Source organism: Schistocerca americana, chromosome 6 (genome assembly GCF_021461395.2).
Source record: "Schistocerca americana isolate TAMUIC-IGC-003095 chromosome 6, iqSchAmer2.1, whole genome shotgun sequence".
NCBI classification, from domain to species: domain Eukaryota; kingdom Metazoa; phylum Arthropoda; class Insecta; order Orthoptera; family Acrididae; genus Schistocerca; species Schistocerca americana.
Window position 1 is genome coordinate 405,268,045 of NC_060124.1, and position 18,661 is coordinate 405,286,705.

At 42.4% G+C, this 18,661-nt stretch overlaps 1 protein-coding gene across 1 annotated transcript; it reads right to left on the bottom strand.

Moving 5' to 3' along the window:
- Positions 1 to 438: 438 nt before the first annotated feature.
- LOC124620172 (cuticle protein 7-like) lies at positions 439 to 13,031 on the bottom strand. The gene is made up of 4 exons (XM_047146842.1): positions 12,993 to 13,031; positions 7,020 to 7,134; positions 3,493 to 3,777; positions 439 to 587 (listed from the first exon to the last, which is right to left on the bottom strand). Exons 1-4 carry the CDS (start codon positions 13,002 to 13,004, stop codon positions 439 to 441), a joined length of 561 nt encoding a protein of 186 aa, XP_047002798.1. The 5' UTR covers positions 13,005 to 13,031.
- Positions 13,032 to 18,661: the final 5,630 nt, after the last annotated feature.

Here is an 18,661-nt window from a genome sequence, read left to right on the forward strand (position 1 = left end):
ATGACACTTACGAACTGCACCACCACCTGCACCACCACTTGCCGCCGTTGTCATTTATTGCAAAACGGCGGCAGCAAAGTTGAAGACTTAATACATCAGTAATTGTAATATTTACGTGTAACTGTCTCTGGTACTCTTTGGAGTAGCGCTCCTGTTCGCACAGACATTTCAGAGGCACTTTGTAGTTTGTTGTCAACGTAGAGAAGTCACATTATCCACATCGAATAGTGCTGAACTTAAGTTACCATAGTAGCTTTTGTGTGATATTTTAATTAGGCCGGAAGCAAATTGGTTACTGTTTAGTTTTACTACAAGAAACTGATACGTACATTAAGTGAAACTCGTTGTTTTTATTTGAGTTTTTAAATAGTTTGCACAATAGGTGACAAATGATTAGCTACTACGAAGATATGTACAGACAAGACGGGACGGTGCTCCTCAGTACTGGTAGCTGGCGTGTGACGTGGTGACGGCGGTGTGCGAGCTCTTGAGCGGCGCGCCGTGCAGAGCGGCTGGGGGCGCCAGCGCTATCTTAGCGGGGGCGGCGATCACTGCGGGAGCCTTGACGATGACAGCGGCGGGGGCGGCTGGGGGCGGCAGAGGCGCCAACCGCGGCAGGGCGGCGGGCAGCGGCACCAGGCGGCCTGCAACACCACAACAAGCACGGCGGATGTAAGACAAAGGCGCTGTATGAGTACGTTTTCACCTCCTCACGACACAGACGACCTCTCTACCATATTAGGTTATACAAATGTATGTGTTGATCACAAGTTAAGTTTCAGACTTCCAGCCATCATCAATGCTGCCTACGCTATGTGTTGCTCTGTAACTTTGAATTACGATCGTGGCTGCAAATTCGAAACTGATTGTCAGTTTTAATAAAGTATCATGTGATCAAGGGATAGCAAGGGATAGACCTAAGAGGGGCGTTCAAAAGAAACAGTACGAAACAGAACCATGGGTATAAGTGATGTCTTTGTTAAAAAGTAATCCCCAGAGGCTTCAGCATAACTATCTCAACGTTTTCACAAGTCGAAGGATTTCCTGTTCCCAGAATTCCTATGGCTGTGACGGGAGCCGTCCTCCACTGTATCCTTCAGTTTGTCGTCGTCGAGCTGAAGCGTTTCCCCTTCCTATGTTATTTTAGCGGTCCAGACACTTCGTAGTCGCAGGGCGACATGTCCAGGCTGTAAGGCTTAAGCAGCTTGCGCTTGAACTTGGCCATTACACTTTGTATGACCACGGAGACGAATGGACGCGCGTTATCGTGAAACAGAATCACCCCTCCGCGAGCAGCCCAGACCGTCTGATCCTGATGGTCTTGAGTAGACTACGGAGTATCCCACAGCACACGTAACTATTAATGATTCTTCCTTGATATAGCACTTCAATGAGTATCGGATCTCTGACGTCGAAAAAGGCCTTGACCGCTGAAGGCATAGCTTTGATTTTTCCTGATGTATGGACGACACTACAGCCACTTGCCTAGATGTCTCAATACTTTATCCCAAAGAAGCATATACAAAATTCAACTGGATTGGCTGTTACAACGTTTCGTATCTTTTCATTTGAACATCCTTTGTATATTTAATCTAATACAAAGTAACCACCGAAACTCTCAGCAAACACGACGAATCTAATAAAAAGGCGCTGAATAATGCCACTACAAACCGGAGCAGGGACGGCGAAACACTACCAGTGAAGGTCCAATTTCTCCCTCTACCTCCATTACACTGTCTGGTGTACTGCCCTTTCCTAATTTTAAGGACTGTAGTGTGATTCATCTAAGCGTAAACTATTGACCTTATAGATTTCCTGAATCTTTTAAGTTAGCTTAATTTTTTTTTCACTGTACTAAATTCTGAAAAAAATCGTCGTTAAATGACATATATTCCTTTCCTTCAGACTTATTGGGTTAAATGGGTTAAATGGCTCTGAGCACTATGGGACTTAACTTCTGAGGTCATCAGTCCCCTGGAACTTAGAACTACTTAAACCCAACTAACCTAAAGACATCACACACATCCATGCCCGAGGCAGGATTCGAACCTGGGACCGTAGCGGTCACGCGGTTCCAGACTGTAGCGCCAACAACCTCTCGGCCACCCCGGCCGGCTCAGATTTATTACTTGCAGAGGTGTCATATCGGAAATTTGATAAAACAGAAATTGGTTTCATGTTCAAAACAGATAAATCTTTAGTTCCAAACACTGTATTTACTCTGAAACTAATAACTATGCTTTGAAGAGTGAAACGCCACCGAATTCAAATGGCTCTGAGCACTATGGTACATAACTTCTGAGGTCATCAGTCCCCTAGAACTTAGAACTACTTAAACCTAACTAACTTAAGGACATCACACACATCCAAGCCCGAGGCAGGATTCGAACCTGCGACCGTAGCAGTCCCGCGGTTCCGAACTGCAGCGCCAGAACCCCACCGCCACCGCGGCCGGCGCCACCGAATTGATGTCATTTAGAACCATGAATCTAGCGTCAAAAATCACTATGAATCCATTTGAAAAAGGGGGTTGATATCGACAGGTGAGCAGTGTGTACGTTAGTAGCGATACCTGCTGCTCATTGCACAGCGATAGGTTCACCAGCATCCCGCCAGGGGCAGGACAGGCACTCTGCCGCGCGGATTTAGCCACACACATGTTCTATCCTAAGGATTCGTTTGTTGCTGTTCCGCGTAGTAACTAGGACTGTTCACCATGGACGGAGGTTCGGTTCGTCATGTTATGGATGAAGATCCTACGATACTCAAAAATTATTGTTTCTCACTTCTTTTGTGATCCCGAGTTTGCGTCTTCACAGTCGACATGGTTCTCATTTTTCTTGCTTCCCTGCGTGGATGCCTAGCTGCCAGTATTTCCTATACATTCAAGGACCGGCTTATGAAGAAACAATGAGCTCCTTTTCTCACATGGCTAAATGCAGTGACAATTAATTCGTAAACGGCGCAACATAAAGAATTTTTTCTTAACAGTTATTTCTCAGTATAGCCTATTCCGAAACACCATTAAAAGATTTTCAGAATGTTTCTGACCACCCTGTTCATCTACACTGGGCATTAATGGTCCTCCAGCACTCTGTTAGTGTACATCGGAAGTTCATTTTACAAGCTTTTCTAGAAACTCTTTAACCCAGTCAAACAGTCTGCAGGCTTTTGTGGCCGTTGTTACTGAAGTTAAAATATTCTATGCTGTTAGCATCATATTTCTTCTAAACGGTAGACGTTCCGACCCCTCTGCTGGGATCATCTTCAGGATCTTGTTGTGTCCACTATAGATTAAGTGCACATTGAGTGCTCAATCTGAAGACGGTTCCAGCAGAGTGGTAGAAACGTTGATCGCTTAGAAGAAATATGAAGCGGTCTAACAACGCAGAATACTTTAACTTCACTGGTTCGATATTATCTAAGATACGACTTCGTTCATTAGGTGACAGTACATCTCAGCTACTACGACTACACCGGAGTGTTACTCACCAGGCAGGGGCGCGGGCGCGGCGACCCTGGCGGGTGCGGGAGGCGGTGGCGCGCCGCCGGAGCGGGAGACGACGGCGTTGAAGCCGGCGCCGGGCGCGGCCGAGTACTGCACGGTGCGGACGGCACCGTCCGGCTCGACGACGCTGTAGCTGCCCTGCACGGCGTCGCCGCTGCGGCTCTCCTGCTGCTGCTTGGCGTCGCCCGTCAGCGCGTCGCTCACGCTGTAGCTGAAGCTGTACTGCGGGTTCGGGTCGTAGTCTGCGTCAGCCCTGGCCGCCAGCGCTCCTGTCGGCAATGGGTGCCGTTACGCCAGACTACTCACTGCGCTTGCCGGTCGTACATTAGACTTGTTGTTACTGCCGCAGTGCCCGCTGATCAGTAGGCCACAAAAATAACTATTATGTAGCTATGGTGTCTGTTCTTTCTCATATGCATGTCCGAAAGAATAAATACCTCACCTTATAATATCTACGCCTGACAGCGTAAGAATTTCTCAACGCAATTGTGGTGTCACCGCCAGACACCACACTTGCTAGGTGGTAGCTTAAATCGGCCGCGGTCCATTTAGTACATGTCGGACCCGCGTGTCGCCACTGTGTAATCGCAGACCTAGCGCCACCACCAAGGCAGGTCTCGTGATACGGGAGAGCACTCGCCCCAGTTGCACGAGAACCTAGCTACCGCCCAGTTGTACGAGAACCTAGCTACCGCCCAGTTGTACGAGAACCTAGCTACCGACCAGATGTACGAAGCCTTTCTCTCTCATTAGCCTAGAGACAGAATAGCCATCAGCTAAGTTAATGGCTACGAACTAGCAAGGCGCCATTAGCCATACAGTGATTGTAATTAAAGTCTCCTGTGTATCGTCAAGATCGATGTACCACAATGATATTAAAGATAAGTATTAATACAGCTACGTACTTTTCTTAATAACATTAATTACGTAGCCTGTTCCAGTACTTCACGCCCGTCTGCTTTAGTCTAGCGTGCATTTTCAGCCATCTCAACTTCACGGTGTCGGCCCAGCTACCGACACAACAGCAATTGCACAATAATGTCCGACCTCTCGAGGGAGTTTAGTAGGATTGCGAGCGAAGAGGAATAATGGAAAGAGACACTATGCTGTACTGTGCGCCATATGGAGATTTGGATCAGACGGGAGACGTCCTCGGACAGACGAAACGGTGGAAGGGACCGCTCACGTAAAGTAAGAAATCCGAGTTCGAGTCCGTGTCTGGCACAAATCTTCATCTTTCACCCTTAAGTTTTTCAATGCCCCAAAGCAGCAAAAGTCGGAAATTTTTGTCATAAAATACAAATAAGTAATAATTATTACAAGGAAGGAGGAAGATGAGGCCGAGACGTATCTTCCTATAATTGTGCACTTTGTACACCGTCTGACGAAAGAAGTGATGCAATCAAAATGGGAGGAGGAAACATATTGCTACTGCATGGGTTGAGAGGGCATGTGATATTATTTGAGTCATTATAGAATCGAATGTAGTTTGAAAATAACTTGGCAGTATGAGGCCCGCTCATTAGTATTTACCGTGTCTGTCATCTTGATGCACTTTCTGATTCGCAGGTGAAGGCTTTCATAAAGCCGTTGTAAGCGCTGCCGGGGCGAAACCATAATTACAGGAGCTGACTAAATAAACTTTTTGAAAGAGAAGGCGAGCAAGACTGCATTACAAATTTCTTTCTAAAAATCAAAATTCATAACGAACATTAAAAAAGCTCGTAAAATTCCCACGCACAAGATATGTTACTATAAGCCGAGTGGCTAAAAATGAGTGATGGGGAAATAATTCACCCAAACGCTCTAGATAAACAAGATAAAAAATAGATCCCATAAAAATGTAAATGGCTTATCGATTAACGAAGGATACTTATAATGAAAAGCACTCTCAGTAAAGACAAATATAGAATACTAAACAACAAGAACAACACTCACTTTATGAAGTGGAACGTTTAATCCTCAGAAAAAAAGGGAGAACCAGTAGAAGCGCAGAAAAAGGAAAGGAAGATACTTCAGTAAATCTCATTCACTCGGGAAAAGGAAACTATCATTTTATGGTCATTTTGTTCGAAGAAACCGGGAAAGATTGACTAAAAAATATATTCGACCATTTCGACAAAAGCCCAAGAACAGAAATGAACTGATCCAGGTATATCAAACAGGGAGTAGCGCGAAATTATAGTTACGAAAGAAGAAATTCTAGACACGCCAACTTTCCTAAAAAAAGTTATGAAGTTTGGGGGTTTGCCCGGAAAGTTCAGTTACCATATCAGTGTGTAGACAGGCGAGAGAGGAAAGGAACCAGTGAAAGAAGACAAAAATCATACGAAGTTATTTCACGTACTCAATAGATGCAATAGATGACCGAAATCGAAAAAAAAGAAAGAAGACGAAGTGAACTGCAAAAGTAAACGTTACTTAATTCGAATGTTGTGTTGGACTTGGGAAAAGAAACTCAATATATTTGAAATGTATTAATTAAGGTTTCCTTCAGAGTTGCATATAATATTTTCATTACTGACTAGTTTCGACATTCTCGACAGTTCTCGCCCCATTACCTCCGTTTCTAATGTTTTACTGTTCACATTAGGGGCCCCATTCATTTATCAATGCCCTATCAGTCACAAAACAGAAACCACAGTGAAAATCCGATGAAGCTTTGCGCAGATGTGTTGGACAATGCCTCCAGTATGTTAGTCGATCGCATCACTTCACTCTTTTCAGTTCTGAGAGCACACTGAGCACGTAAGAATGCCTAGAAACAGTGTCTCCCACCGAGTATGACGCCTGATGAGATATTTCGCCTGACTTCAAACAGCCCACATAACGTGACTGTCATGCATTTCCTTCTTCATGACGAATCTCGACAGCACGCTGCAGGGGTAACGAAGACGCTCCTGCGGCGTTTTCGATGTGAAGTGTTTGATCACCCACCTCACAGCACGGACTTGGCTCTCTTTGATTTTCATCTCCAACCTCGTGAACGGCTGGCTATGAAGACGCCGGTACAAGGAACGAGTAGCATAGAGAATTTGCGGATAGCACAGGCGGCTGCCTTCTACGACGAGGATAATGGAAAGTTGAACTACGGTTAGACAAATGACGGCACTGTGACTGTGCGGTAGATTAGCTGGAAGATGTTGCTATCTGTTGCAAATAAAAAATGTCTATTTTCACTGTGGTTTCCATTTTATGACACATGCACTGACATCTGATTAATATAAGAAATATTATTTGACTGTATTACGATTGTTTTGGTAGACTAAAAATTCGATAGGCATCTTTAGTTGTTTATACTCGTAAATAAAAATTTTGTGTGTAATCAAACAAAGATGCCTATCAAACTTCGAATGTACCAAGACAATCGTAATACGGTCAAATAGCATCTGTTATATTCATCTGATATGTAAACATATGTATTACTTTCAGTGAAACATTAATCAATAAATTACAAAAAAAACTTCGTCGTATGAATTGTGGAGCTTGCAGGCGAGTGCTGCTCCCTTACCTGGAAGCGCCGGGGCCGCGTGGACAGCGGGAGCCGCCGAGTAGGAGACGGCCGGGGAGCCGAGGAAGCCCGCGCTGGCCACGCCCACCGCCACACACACGCACAGGAGCACCGCCTGTGGGAAACACAGCTTCTATCACTATGTGAACAACGCACAGCTCTCACTCGTCACTGTCGTCTATACGTGGTGTTTCGAGTCCAGCACAAGCGCTGTCTGCGACGTTGTGTGCGCACAAGCACCCCCATAGGCTCCAATCACTGCATGACCCTGCGGCACATTAGCCAGACAGTGCCTCAGGCGGCGCACCGGTTTTAGTCGAGAATAAACTAGATTGTTTAGGAGCATCCCTGGAAATAAATCCGGGGAAGTCGTTACTTCATTTTTTTTAATGAAATCTGTATTCTTGTCTACCAAGAAAATGTTTTGATCTACTGAGTTGTAACCATAGTCGTAAGACGTGACTTACAGATTTAATCTCTTCTAAGCATTAAATACAGTGTTTCTGATTCAAGTACCGATCTACTAGTGAATTTAGCTGTTTCACTATATCATACACAATATTGAACAAATAGAGGCTCATTCACGAAAAAAGTCAAATGTTGTGATTAAGCTTCCCTGAATCCTCCAGTGTCGCAGTCCAGAAAGGCGCGCAGGCGAACCACTGTGAATTTTAGATAACAGGATAGAAATATTGATCGGTTGATGAATCGACAATAAGATGTTAGCATGCCCCTATTCAGCAACATCTTTATTCTGCTACAAATCTTCATTACTGCCGTGCGATCCGACACGAATTATTATTCATTCGCGGAAATAATCTTTTCTTTATAAACTTCAGTTTCATTAGATGCTTGGAGAAATTCGTTCACTTTTTACAGGTCAAAACAGTTCACCGGATGGGAACCTGCACGTAGGCTTTCGCTAGCAGTGTGGTACTATCTCCACTGTCGTTGCTAGCTTCGCAGATCGTCAGAGAGAGCTTCCTACGGGGGTTTCCCCATTCCTCTAAAACTGCACAGACGATTCTTCATAACACTGCAAGGAAGGCATAATCGATCTGGCGAGGAATTAGCATACCTTACAGTGAAAGTGATGTATGTGAGATCGAAGCCTTTACCTTTGACAGATTGTATTTGCAATCGATTCATTTACAGTGAACAAAAAATTGAACTTTGTCACCTCCATTTGATGGACAGAGTGCTATCCAAGCACTCCTACGTGACCATATTATCGTGGTAGAGGGTCGGAGTATTTCGAAAGGTGCAAATGGTTCAAATGGCTCTGAGCACTATGGGACTCAACTTCGGAGGTCATCAGTCCCCTAGAACTTAGAACTACTTGAACCTAACTAACCTAAGGACATCACACACATCCATGCCCGAGGCAGGATTCGAACCTGCGGCCGTAGCGTTCTCGCGATTCCAGACTGTAGCGCCTAGAACCGGACGGCCAATCCGGCCGGCATTTAGAAAGGAATGTACAAGGGCAACTCAGAAGGTTATGCATCTTATTTCTTTCTCCAACATTAAGTCGATAACGTATTGATCGCGAATTCTGCGCTCTCCGAAAACCTCCTACTTCAGTAACAGAGTCCACCATCGAGAGATGCCGGCACTGTAAATGTTTATAAACTGGCCGACATTGCCTTATGTTCAACACACCATTCAGCCGTTTAATTTCTTTCTGCATTAAACCCAGTCGTAATCATAAAGCCTCAAAAAAGTATGTGGAGATCCTACGGTGGACGTGAGCAACTTTACACGATGGGTTTCCTCGCTGTACGGAAGATGAAGGGCAACGACTTCATCGACTTTATACAGCATCTTAACATGTTGACCGAACCACCCACCACTGCAGCATCAGTCTTCCATCTGTTCGTCCCACTCAAAGAAGCTCATTGGGAGCATCACTTGTAATATGCAGTGATCTTGAAAAATTGTTCGTGTCAGTCGCTGAGTAAGCAGGATCACAATTTTAATCGGAGAGGTATACAAGGTGGAATAAATCTGTGCACAGAGATCGTAATAATACTGAAAAATAACAAATTAATCGTGAATGCTGTAGGTGTTACCCTATGTATATGACATTTGCTCTTCTTGTAAAATAAGATTAAAAATCAGAAGGCATTAGTCACTGACTGATCTTTGCATATCAAGCCTGTGCTAAGTTAAGGCTTTCAGTCAGTCTGCCTTGGGGCTTAAAACATACTCACAGAGGAAACCAAAATTAGGTATCCTATCCAGCACACAAGTTCAATTTGACACACACACACACACACACACACATATATATATATATATATATATATATATATATATATATATATATATATATATATGCATTTAACTCTAATGCAAAAGTAGAATTCGTTCTCTTAAGATCTGAACTACTCGACTACTCGACAAGCGCATCTACACAGGTTCTGTGAGCTAATAACCGAGCTGTACATAGTGAAATAGCAATTACGATCAACTGCTTTGCCGTATAACACGAACACGTTTTCCATATTCAAAATATTTTAATCTGTGATAAAGGTAACTACACTTTCGAAAATAACCCTAACTACAGAAAAAAATCGCTACCTCCCTGATACTTCGATTCGAAATGAGAATGTTATCTGTGAGTATCCACATGTGATGCTGATAATTAATATTTTGAAAACAGCTCACAGTCTGCATAGCTTGATACGTTACACGCGAAGGGAAAGTATACTAGTGCCAAACCAGTAGTGTCCATCACATTGTTTGAATATTTGTGAGCAATATTGCGAAGAGACATGATGCGGAATTTGTAATAGTGTATGCATATGGAAAGATTCAACTTGAGCATCGGGTTCTGGAAAATTAATGTGCATATGTAAGGGAAATTGCTTTAAGACGCTAGTACAGCAATTCTAGATCATTAGTGTTTGACCACCCCATCATTTACGTGTGAAAGCAGATGTGGAATTCGTATATCAGTATTGACAAGACATTGGTACAGATCATAGGGAAGTGCAACTGAAGTATTTGGGTAAGATAAATAGGCCTCCCTGGAAGAAAGAGGAAGTTGTTTCACGGAATCCTGTTGGGTAATTTTAGGACACAGACATTCGAGGAAGAGTGTGGAACAATTGTATTACTTGCGTCGTATATCTTGCGGAGGGATTATTAGAATACGGACTACAAAGACAGCCGTTTTCCCTTGCTCAATAAGTATGTTAAATAGGAAAGAGAAATTGCTAATACTGAAACGAAATTCCCACCGCTGTGTACTTTGCAGCAGCTTGTGGAGAATGTGTTCAGATGAAGGTTTACAGACTAGAGATGACCCAGTATAAAGGAACGATACAATTGCCAAGGGCTGACTGAAACTTGCCACGCGATATTTGAAAAGTAAACTCCCAGTTTCTATGACCGACTTTGTACACACATAAAAATAAAGATGATCCTTTCTCCCCTTGTTTCATACGAAAATGTAATTGGACAGAAAGTGGTTAGTATTAGCTCGAAGTAATTTCCACCATGCATTGAACAACGACTACGAAATTATTTGCAGGGAGATCCAAAAAGCTGTGCATAACTAAAGGAGCTAATACAGGAGATGAGATACACTAGCATGGAACTAGGAACTTAGGTTTTTGGAAGTAATCCTGACCCAGTGAGAGCTATTGGACGTAAGGAAGAACGATATTCGATTCATTTGCGCCTTAAGTTCAGCGCAGACAACGTAAAGTTCACTCAACAATGTTGTTCAAAATAGTGACCACAACATTCAGTTCAGACATAATATCTACCGACTGCACGAAGCATGGCACGAACCTCATCAAACGCTGCGTATCTATAAGAGTTCTTCGTAGGGAACTGGTGTCACGTACACGAGGCTTTCGATATGTTCCCCCAAAAGCAGTTGTACGCACACAGAAGCAGTATATTAGCTTTGCTGAACTAGCGGCGCGTGTACATTCATCGTCCTTGTTGTCACTGACGTTCTAAAGCTTTCACTGGCTCATGATTACCTTCAATACCGTAAGTCGCAGTTTGAAAGTTATCATACTCGTATTTTGATTTCTCTACAAGTTCCTTTAATTTCTGGGCAACCTTTTGAATTACTCTGTATACAGATCTATGTGTAAATATACTTATCGACGCCTTACAGGTTTTATAAGAAAACATTCTGAATTTTTAATCTCTGAATTATGCCATGTTACTCTTTTAAGCAGTTATGCAGCAGAATATCACTCAACCGCGTCTATCAAGGAGCAGTTAACAACGTTCCGTACTGGCCAATGGTGAGAAAATTAATGTGTCGCGCCGTTGTTGAAGGAATGGAATCGTAGTTCGCATTAGGTCATCTAGGCGAGCAGCTGAATACGTAAATGTTCGCATGGAGATCCTAACAGGACTTCTGGATCCTCCATCACCTCCACCCGACTCCATGTTTTAAACCCTTGAGCAAAAGGCTCCAAGTACTATAAGCTGGGGACATATTTGGTTAAAGAAGCATCTCCACTGACATGGACTAAAAGTCGGAAATAACATCATGTAAACCTTTCAGTACGAAGGTTATGACGACAAAAAACGACATACACATGTCTTAGAATCCTCTGAAAAAAAAGACAAGATCTGATGGATATACCGAGCACATTTTTAAGTTGGTAGCTCTGATGTTGCCTGAGGTATCGGTCACTAAAGGCTTAGGTTTACACAGGAATTTGATGAGTTTCTAAGCCAGAAATTTCGTTTGTGGCGCATAACACATATTTATGAACGTTCTACTCCAGCCGAGGAGACCCCGCTTACTTACGTACGTGTGAAGCACGCAACTTGGAGAAAAGATATCTGAAATATGTACAGCTAATCACTTTTCACAACTGTACACTTATGCACACTCAAAATAGAATGATAACAGTTACCTAACAATTGAAAGAAAAACAGCCCTCGGTCACTATTTTTAACGAATTAACAGGGTTTCAATACTGCTGGGAGCGTCTTCCTCAGAATTTAAATCAAAGAATGTTCTATAACATGGTCACAGAATTATGAATAAAAACGTATGATACTGAATATAAGTACGGAATCATCGTGAAAGACTGGCAGTACTTATATGTCATTTATAAAATAATAAATATGCCAAAAGGGCATTAGTCAGAAAGATATTCAAGATAAAAAAGCTGTGATGGCGAGCCACTAAGGGCTGCTCGTTACTTGAGCGGTGCAGGTTGCAAACGGACAAAATTTTACAGTTACCTAATGTTTCTAGAGAGAAGTCTTCATTTCATAACTATGGTGACTGCAGTTCAGATTTAGTGAAGAGGAAGATATCCCCTGTACCTTGGCTTTGATCCACAGCACCGTACGGCAGTGAACCAGAGGTTACGGAAAAACCCGAAAAGAAGAGAATCTAGCGATTTAAATGTGATGCTATAGGAGGATGTTGAAAACTAGGTGCACTGATAAGGAATGAAGAGGTTCTCCTCAGAATCGGTGGAGAAGGATCATACGGAAAACGAACTGGGTTACAGAACATGTGTTATGACATCAAGGAATACATTCTATGGTACTACCGGAAGCTGTAGTGAGTAAAAACTATAGGGGATAGCAGATATTGGAGTACATCCGACAAATAATTTAGGATGTAGGGTGCAAGTGCTACTCTTGGCGCAAAATAGGAATCCGTGGTAGCCCACGAACATCCAGTCAGTACACTAATGACTAAAAAAAACTTCGGATAAAAAGTGCAAACTTATGCAATTCCCCCAAATCTACATTAAAAGAGTAAATACCATACAGTATCTTTCGATATCATAATATTTGCTTATAAGAACCTGCTCAGTCGGAGTGATAAAATTACAAAGGTGATAAAAAGTGACGTAACCAAGTGTAAGCAGGTGCCTATTTCTCTATGGCTGCTGTGAGATGAGCTGTATTCTACCCTAAAGGCTCTGATATCGAAAACTTATCGCTGAGATCCTACAACAGCGCCTCGCTCACCTGAGAAGCCATGATGCGAGTTCTCTTCAGTTGACCGAGATGGGACTGATAGCTACAGACGATACGCTCGGCGCTTATATAGTGCACCAGAGCCGCTCTGCCCCTCCCACGCGACTGACCACTGCCACATGTGACCCGAGAGCGCCCGCTCTGGAGCACAGTCTCGCCTTGAGAAATACGCGGAATGACGAAACCCACCAGTCCAGTTTCTGGCAGTGGCATCCGACGCACCTCCAAATCTTCTTTCCCAAGCTGGCCACTGCGCAGTGTTGCGACTTTATATCATTGCCTTCTCATTTATCTTTAATTATGATACAAGACGGAAACTTAATGATTAAAGAGAATGTCATGCCTGCCTCATTTATTGAGAACTTTTTGACAACAAGCCAACATTTACAAACGATAAACCAGTGAAAGACGAAAGTTTGCGCCTCGGGCATGGATGTGTGTGATGTCGTTAGGTTAGTTACGTTTAAGTAGTTCCAAGTTCTAGGCGACTGATGATATCAGAAGTTAAGTCGCATAGTGCTCAGAGCCATTTGAACCATTTTTGAACGAAACTTTGCGACAAGCCACATGCTGATGTTTGAAATAAATCGTTAATGGTTTAAGACTGGCTGATTGAAGGTAGAGTTAGTCATTTTTCGAAGATTTCATGGTCCCCTTCGAATGTTAATATTCTTTATTTTCAAAAAGACCGTACTACGTTTTCAGCTTTTAGTCTTTTCAAGTAGAAGACCACAATTATTTTGTACATTAGCGCATGTCACAATTTTAGAACATCAGACATGTACAGAAGCATGTAATAGCTAAAGACCAAAATTCCAACATTAAATCTTAAGAAAAAATAACTATACCGTAAACACGGAATAATTTTTCAACTTCCAAGATCGCTTACATCATTTATTCATACAGATTACGGGTTTCGGCTGTTCTGCGTTTGCATCTTCTAATCTATGTTTACATAATTACACAATCTTCTACTTCAGTACAGTAAGTGATACTATACAATGTATGTCCGTGTTGGTTACGTAGCAGCACTTACTGTATCGAAAGAGAAAATTGTGTAATGACGTAAACATAGATCCGAAGATGAAAACAGAGAATTGCCGCAACCGGTAATCTACAGTATATGAAGAAATGATTTTAGCGATTTGACAGCTGAAAATTTATTCGGTGTTCATAGTCCAAGGGCTGTTCGGGAAGTGGAAACCATAGCGAACACCAAAGATGTTTTAATTGCAACAGGTAGCTGCACCTTCCAGCTACTTATCTACGTAGTGGCCACTCGGACTTAGGCATTTGTCAAAGCGCTGTACCAACTTTCTAATACTCTCGTCGTAGACGGCAGCCACCTGTGGTTTTTGCCACTTCTCTACGCTGGTCTGCAATTCGTTATCTGTACCAAAATGTTGTCTCCTTACCCAGTAGTTCATGTGAGCAGAGATAAACATTAGACGGAGCCAAGTTTGGACTTCCTATCGAAAACGCTGCAGGGGCGTCCTAATTGCACCTACACTGTGCGATCGAGAATTGACATGAAGAAGGAAGCACATGACAGTTACGTTATGTGAGGTTGTTTGAAATCGGACGAAACCTATCTGCGGTCGCCCATACTTGGCAAGAAAGATTACTGTTCCAGGCAGCATTACCTCCTCACTGTGTGCTCAGAACGGAAAAGAGCGACCTGACGCAATCGGCAGGCCCACTACAGACACTCCCCAACACATCTGTGCAAAGGTTCATCCCGATTTAACTGTCGTTTCCATTTAGCGCCCCACTGGACATTGCTTTCCGAATGGCCCTCGTACTACAGATCGCCCACACGCTGACATGTCAGAGTGTATAAAACATGTAGTAGTTGAAGGCTACCGTGAAGTCATTTAAAAAGTTTTCTTTTACCCCAGACAAGAAAAATTACATCGTCCATGGTGCTACGAGTAACTACATAATTTATGTTGTATCACTCACAACTCCTGAATCCATACCAGTTTTTAGTCACCAATCAAATTTACTTTGGCAGTTTGGTAAATTCGGTAATGAATTTAATATCAAAATAATCCAAGTTGACGTAGAGGAAAACTCATTGCATTGCACCGTTAACTTTCCTACACTGCTCACAATATTAAGTCATTTTCAGTCACATCCATTCTTCCAAAGACGCAAGTGCAGCCAAGATAAATGAGACGACATCTGTGAGTTTACAGAGATAATTGATTAAAGCCTTAAGTCGAGATGAGAAGTGTGTGTGGATGAGCTCGTATCAAGGAATATTATTCCAGTTCACACTTCCAAGTATTTCATCTACCAAATCCCTTTTTGGCTGTAATTTCTGAAAATTTACCCACATATGGACTCGTGACGATTTTTTCGTCGGCCATCATCGGAATTTGTTGGGGATACACATTTATTTAGTTTTGTTTTGAGTATTAGGATGTTTTATTAAAACTCTGCAACGACAAAAGGCAGAGCTAAGCACTATCTGTCGGCGAATTAAGGGAGCTATAAAGTTTCATTTAGTTCTACATTTGTTCGCTTGAGGCGCTGTTCACTAGGCGTCAGCGTCAGTTGATGCTAAGATGGCGACCGCTCAACAGAAAGCTTTTTGTGTTATTGAGTACGGCAGAAGTGAATCGACGACAGTTGTTCAGCGTGCATTTCGAACGAAGTATGGTGTTAAACCTCCTGATAGGTGGTGTATTAAACGTTGGTATAAACAGTTTACAGAGAATGGGTGTTTGTGCAAAGGGAAAAGTTCTGGACGGCCGAGAACGAGTGATGAAAATATAGCACGCATCCAGCAAGCATTTGTTCGCAGCCCAGGAATTGGCTGTTCCCTCAGCTCGAACAAGAAGCACAACAATTCATATTTCAGCAGGATGGAGCGCCACCACATTGGCACTTATCTGTCTGTAACTACCTGAACGTCGACTACCCGAGGCGATGGATCGGCCGCCAGGCAGCCCGTGACAGAGCACTTCATCACTGGCCTCCAAGAAGCCCTGATCTTACCCCCTGCGATTTTTTCTTATGGGGGTATGTTAAGGATATGGTGTTTCGGCCACCTCTCCCAGCCACCATTGATGATTTGAAACGAGAAATAACAGCAGCTATCCAAACTGTTATGCCTGATATGCTACAGAGAGTGTGGAACGAGTTGGAGTATCGGGTTGATATTGCTCGAATGTCTGGAGGGGGCCATATTGAACATCTCTGAACTTGTTTTTGAGTGAAAAAAAACCTTTTTAAATACTCTTTGTAATGATGTATAACAGAAGGTTATATTATGTTTCTTTCATTAAATACACATTTTTAAAGTTGTGGTATTCTTTCTGAATCACCCTGTATATTATTGTCAATATCCTATTCTGCCAAGCACCAACGAAAACGTCAATTAATAGCAGTGCACTATTATGTAAAAGAATCATAAAAAGATAGGAAACAGTACACTCTCTTAGACGATCACTGTCAGTTGAAGGACCAATGAAGTCAAACAATGTAGATAAATGCCTGACAGCTGTGACAGGACACCCTCCTCTGACATTATATTTTTTATAGAAATAAGAGATACCATTTCTGCTATCGATTCTTGTGTATGTGATCATTATCTCTGCTGTTTAACAAAAAAAATTTCATATGATTTTGTATGCAATGGATTATATTTCAGCCTAAAATGTATAATAAGAAATTAATTTGTTAGTATTCTGTATGTACAGTTAAAATCATTCTTTTTTCAAAAATATCTGAAATAATAAAATTACTGGTGTATTCAAATTTAATATTATTAATTTCACAATCTGACGATAGTCTTAAAATTTATTTATGGATTCATTTATAAAATAATGATATATTTTAGCCAAGTTTCTTCTTTTGTTAAGAAAGTTTATAAACTCTTTGGCTTTGTAATCTCTTTGGGTGGGTTGGGTTATTTGTTGGAAGAGACCAAACTGCGAGGTCATCGGTCTCGTCGGATCAGGGAAGGACGAGGAAGGAAGTCGGCCGAGCCCTTTCAGAGGAACCATCCCGACATTTGCCTAAAGCGATTTAGGGAAATCACAATCTCTTTGGAATATTGTGAGTTCCACAGAACGTAAATAGTATTTGACATGTCTGTGATTGAGACAGACGTATTTATCTGATCAACACTAACAAAGTAATTTGAAACATTAAGTGGAAATCGTAAAAGTGGTGTGATATTTAATAATGTGACAAACAATAAAATTCAAGAAATATACAGGCAAATCTTCATCATTTATTTAGTCATCAGGAACCCACAAGATTAAACCAAAATATCAGCCACAGGAATGTACCCGTAGATGCAAGACTTGGAGCCAAAAACAAGAGAAAATGAAGATAAGTGAAAAGTTTTTTTTGTATGTCTTACACCTCTCGAAGTTTTTGAAGATAATGAAGAGACTAAGAAAAATTTTATAGTGATATGTAGGAAGGAAAGATTACACAGTGCCCATCGTGATCAGTGTCTTCATCAATGAATTCGTAGATCCTCTAAGACCCTCCCAGATTGGAAACATCCTCAGTGCCAACCAAGCACGTTTGTTGAGCACTTTAAACATGTATCTATACAGAGACTTCGACAAATATTCATGAGAGAGGTGCTCTACTGTAGCTGTAGCACCTGAGGGCAGAAAACCTCACCCAGCTGTCATGTAATGGGTTGCCTGCTTTCAGGTGCTAGAACAGCAGTGACATATCACTCAGATATATTTGTAAAGTTCTCAACAGAAGTTGTGTGGTAGCAAGGGCGTTGCCGAGCTGGAGTTTTATTCATGTACAGGGCGTTTCAAAAATGACTGGTATATTTGAAACGGCAATAAAAACTAAACGAGCAGCGATAGAAATACACCGTTTGTTGCAATATGCTTGGGACAACAGTACATTTTCAGGCAGACAAACTTTCGAAATTACAGTAGTTACAATTTTCAACAACAGATGGCGCTGCGGTCTGGGAAACTCTATAGTACGATATTTTCCACATATCCACCATGCGTAGCAATAATATGGCGTAGTCTCTGAATGAAATTACCCGAAACCTTTGACAACGTGTCTGGCGGAATGGATTCACATGCAGATGAGATGTACTGCTTCAGCTGTTCAATTGTTTCTGGATTCTGGCGGTACACCTGGTCTTTCAAGTGTCCCCACAGAAAGAAGTCACAGGGGTTCATGTCTGGCGAATAGGGAGGCCAATCCACACTGCCTCCTGTATGTTTCGGATAGCCCAAAGCAATCACACGATCATCGAAATATTCATTCAGGAAATTAAAGACGTCGGCCGTGCGATGTGGCCGGGCACCATCTTGCATAAACCACGAGGTGTTCGCAGTGTCGTCTAAGGCAGTTTGTACCAGCACAAATTCACGAAGAATGTCCAGATAGCGTGATGCAGTAATCGTTTCGGATCTGAAAAATGGGCCAATGATTCCTTTGGAAGAAATGGCGGCCCAGACCAGTACTTTTTGAGGATGCAGGGACGATGGGACTGCAACATGGGGCTTTTCGGTTCCCCATATGCGCCAGTTCTGTTTATTGACGAAGCCGTCCAGGTAAAAATAAGCTTTGTCAGTAAACCAAATGCTGCCCACATGCATATCGCCGTCATCAATCCTGTGCACTATATCGTTAGTGAATGTCTCTCGTGCAGCAATGGT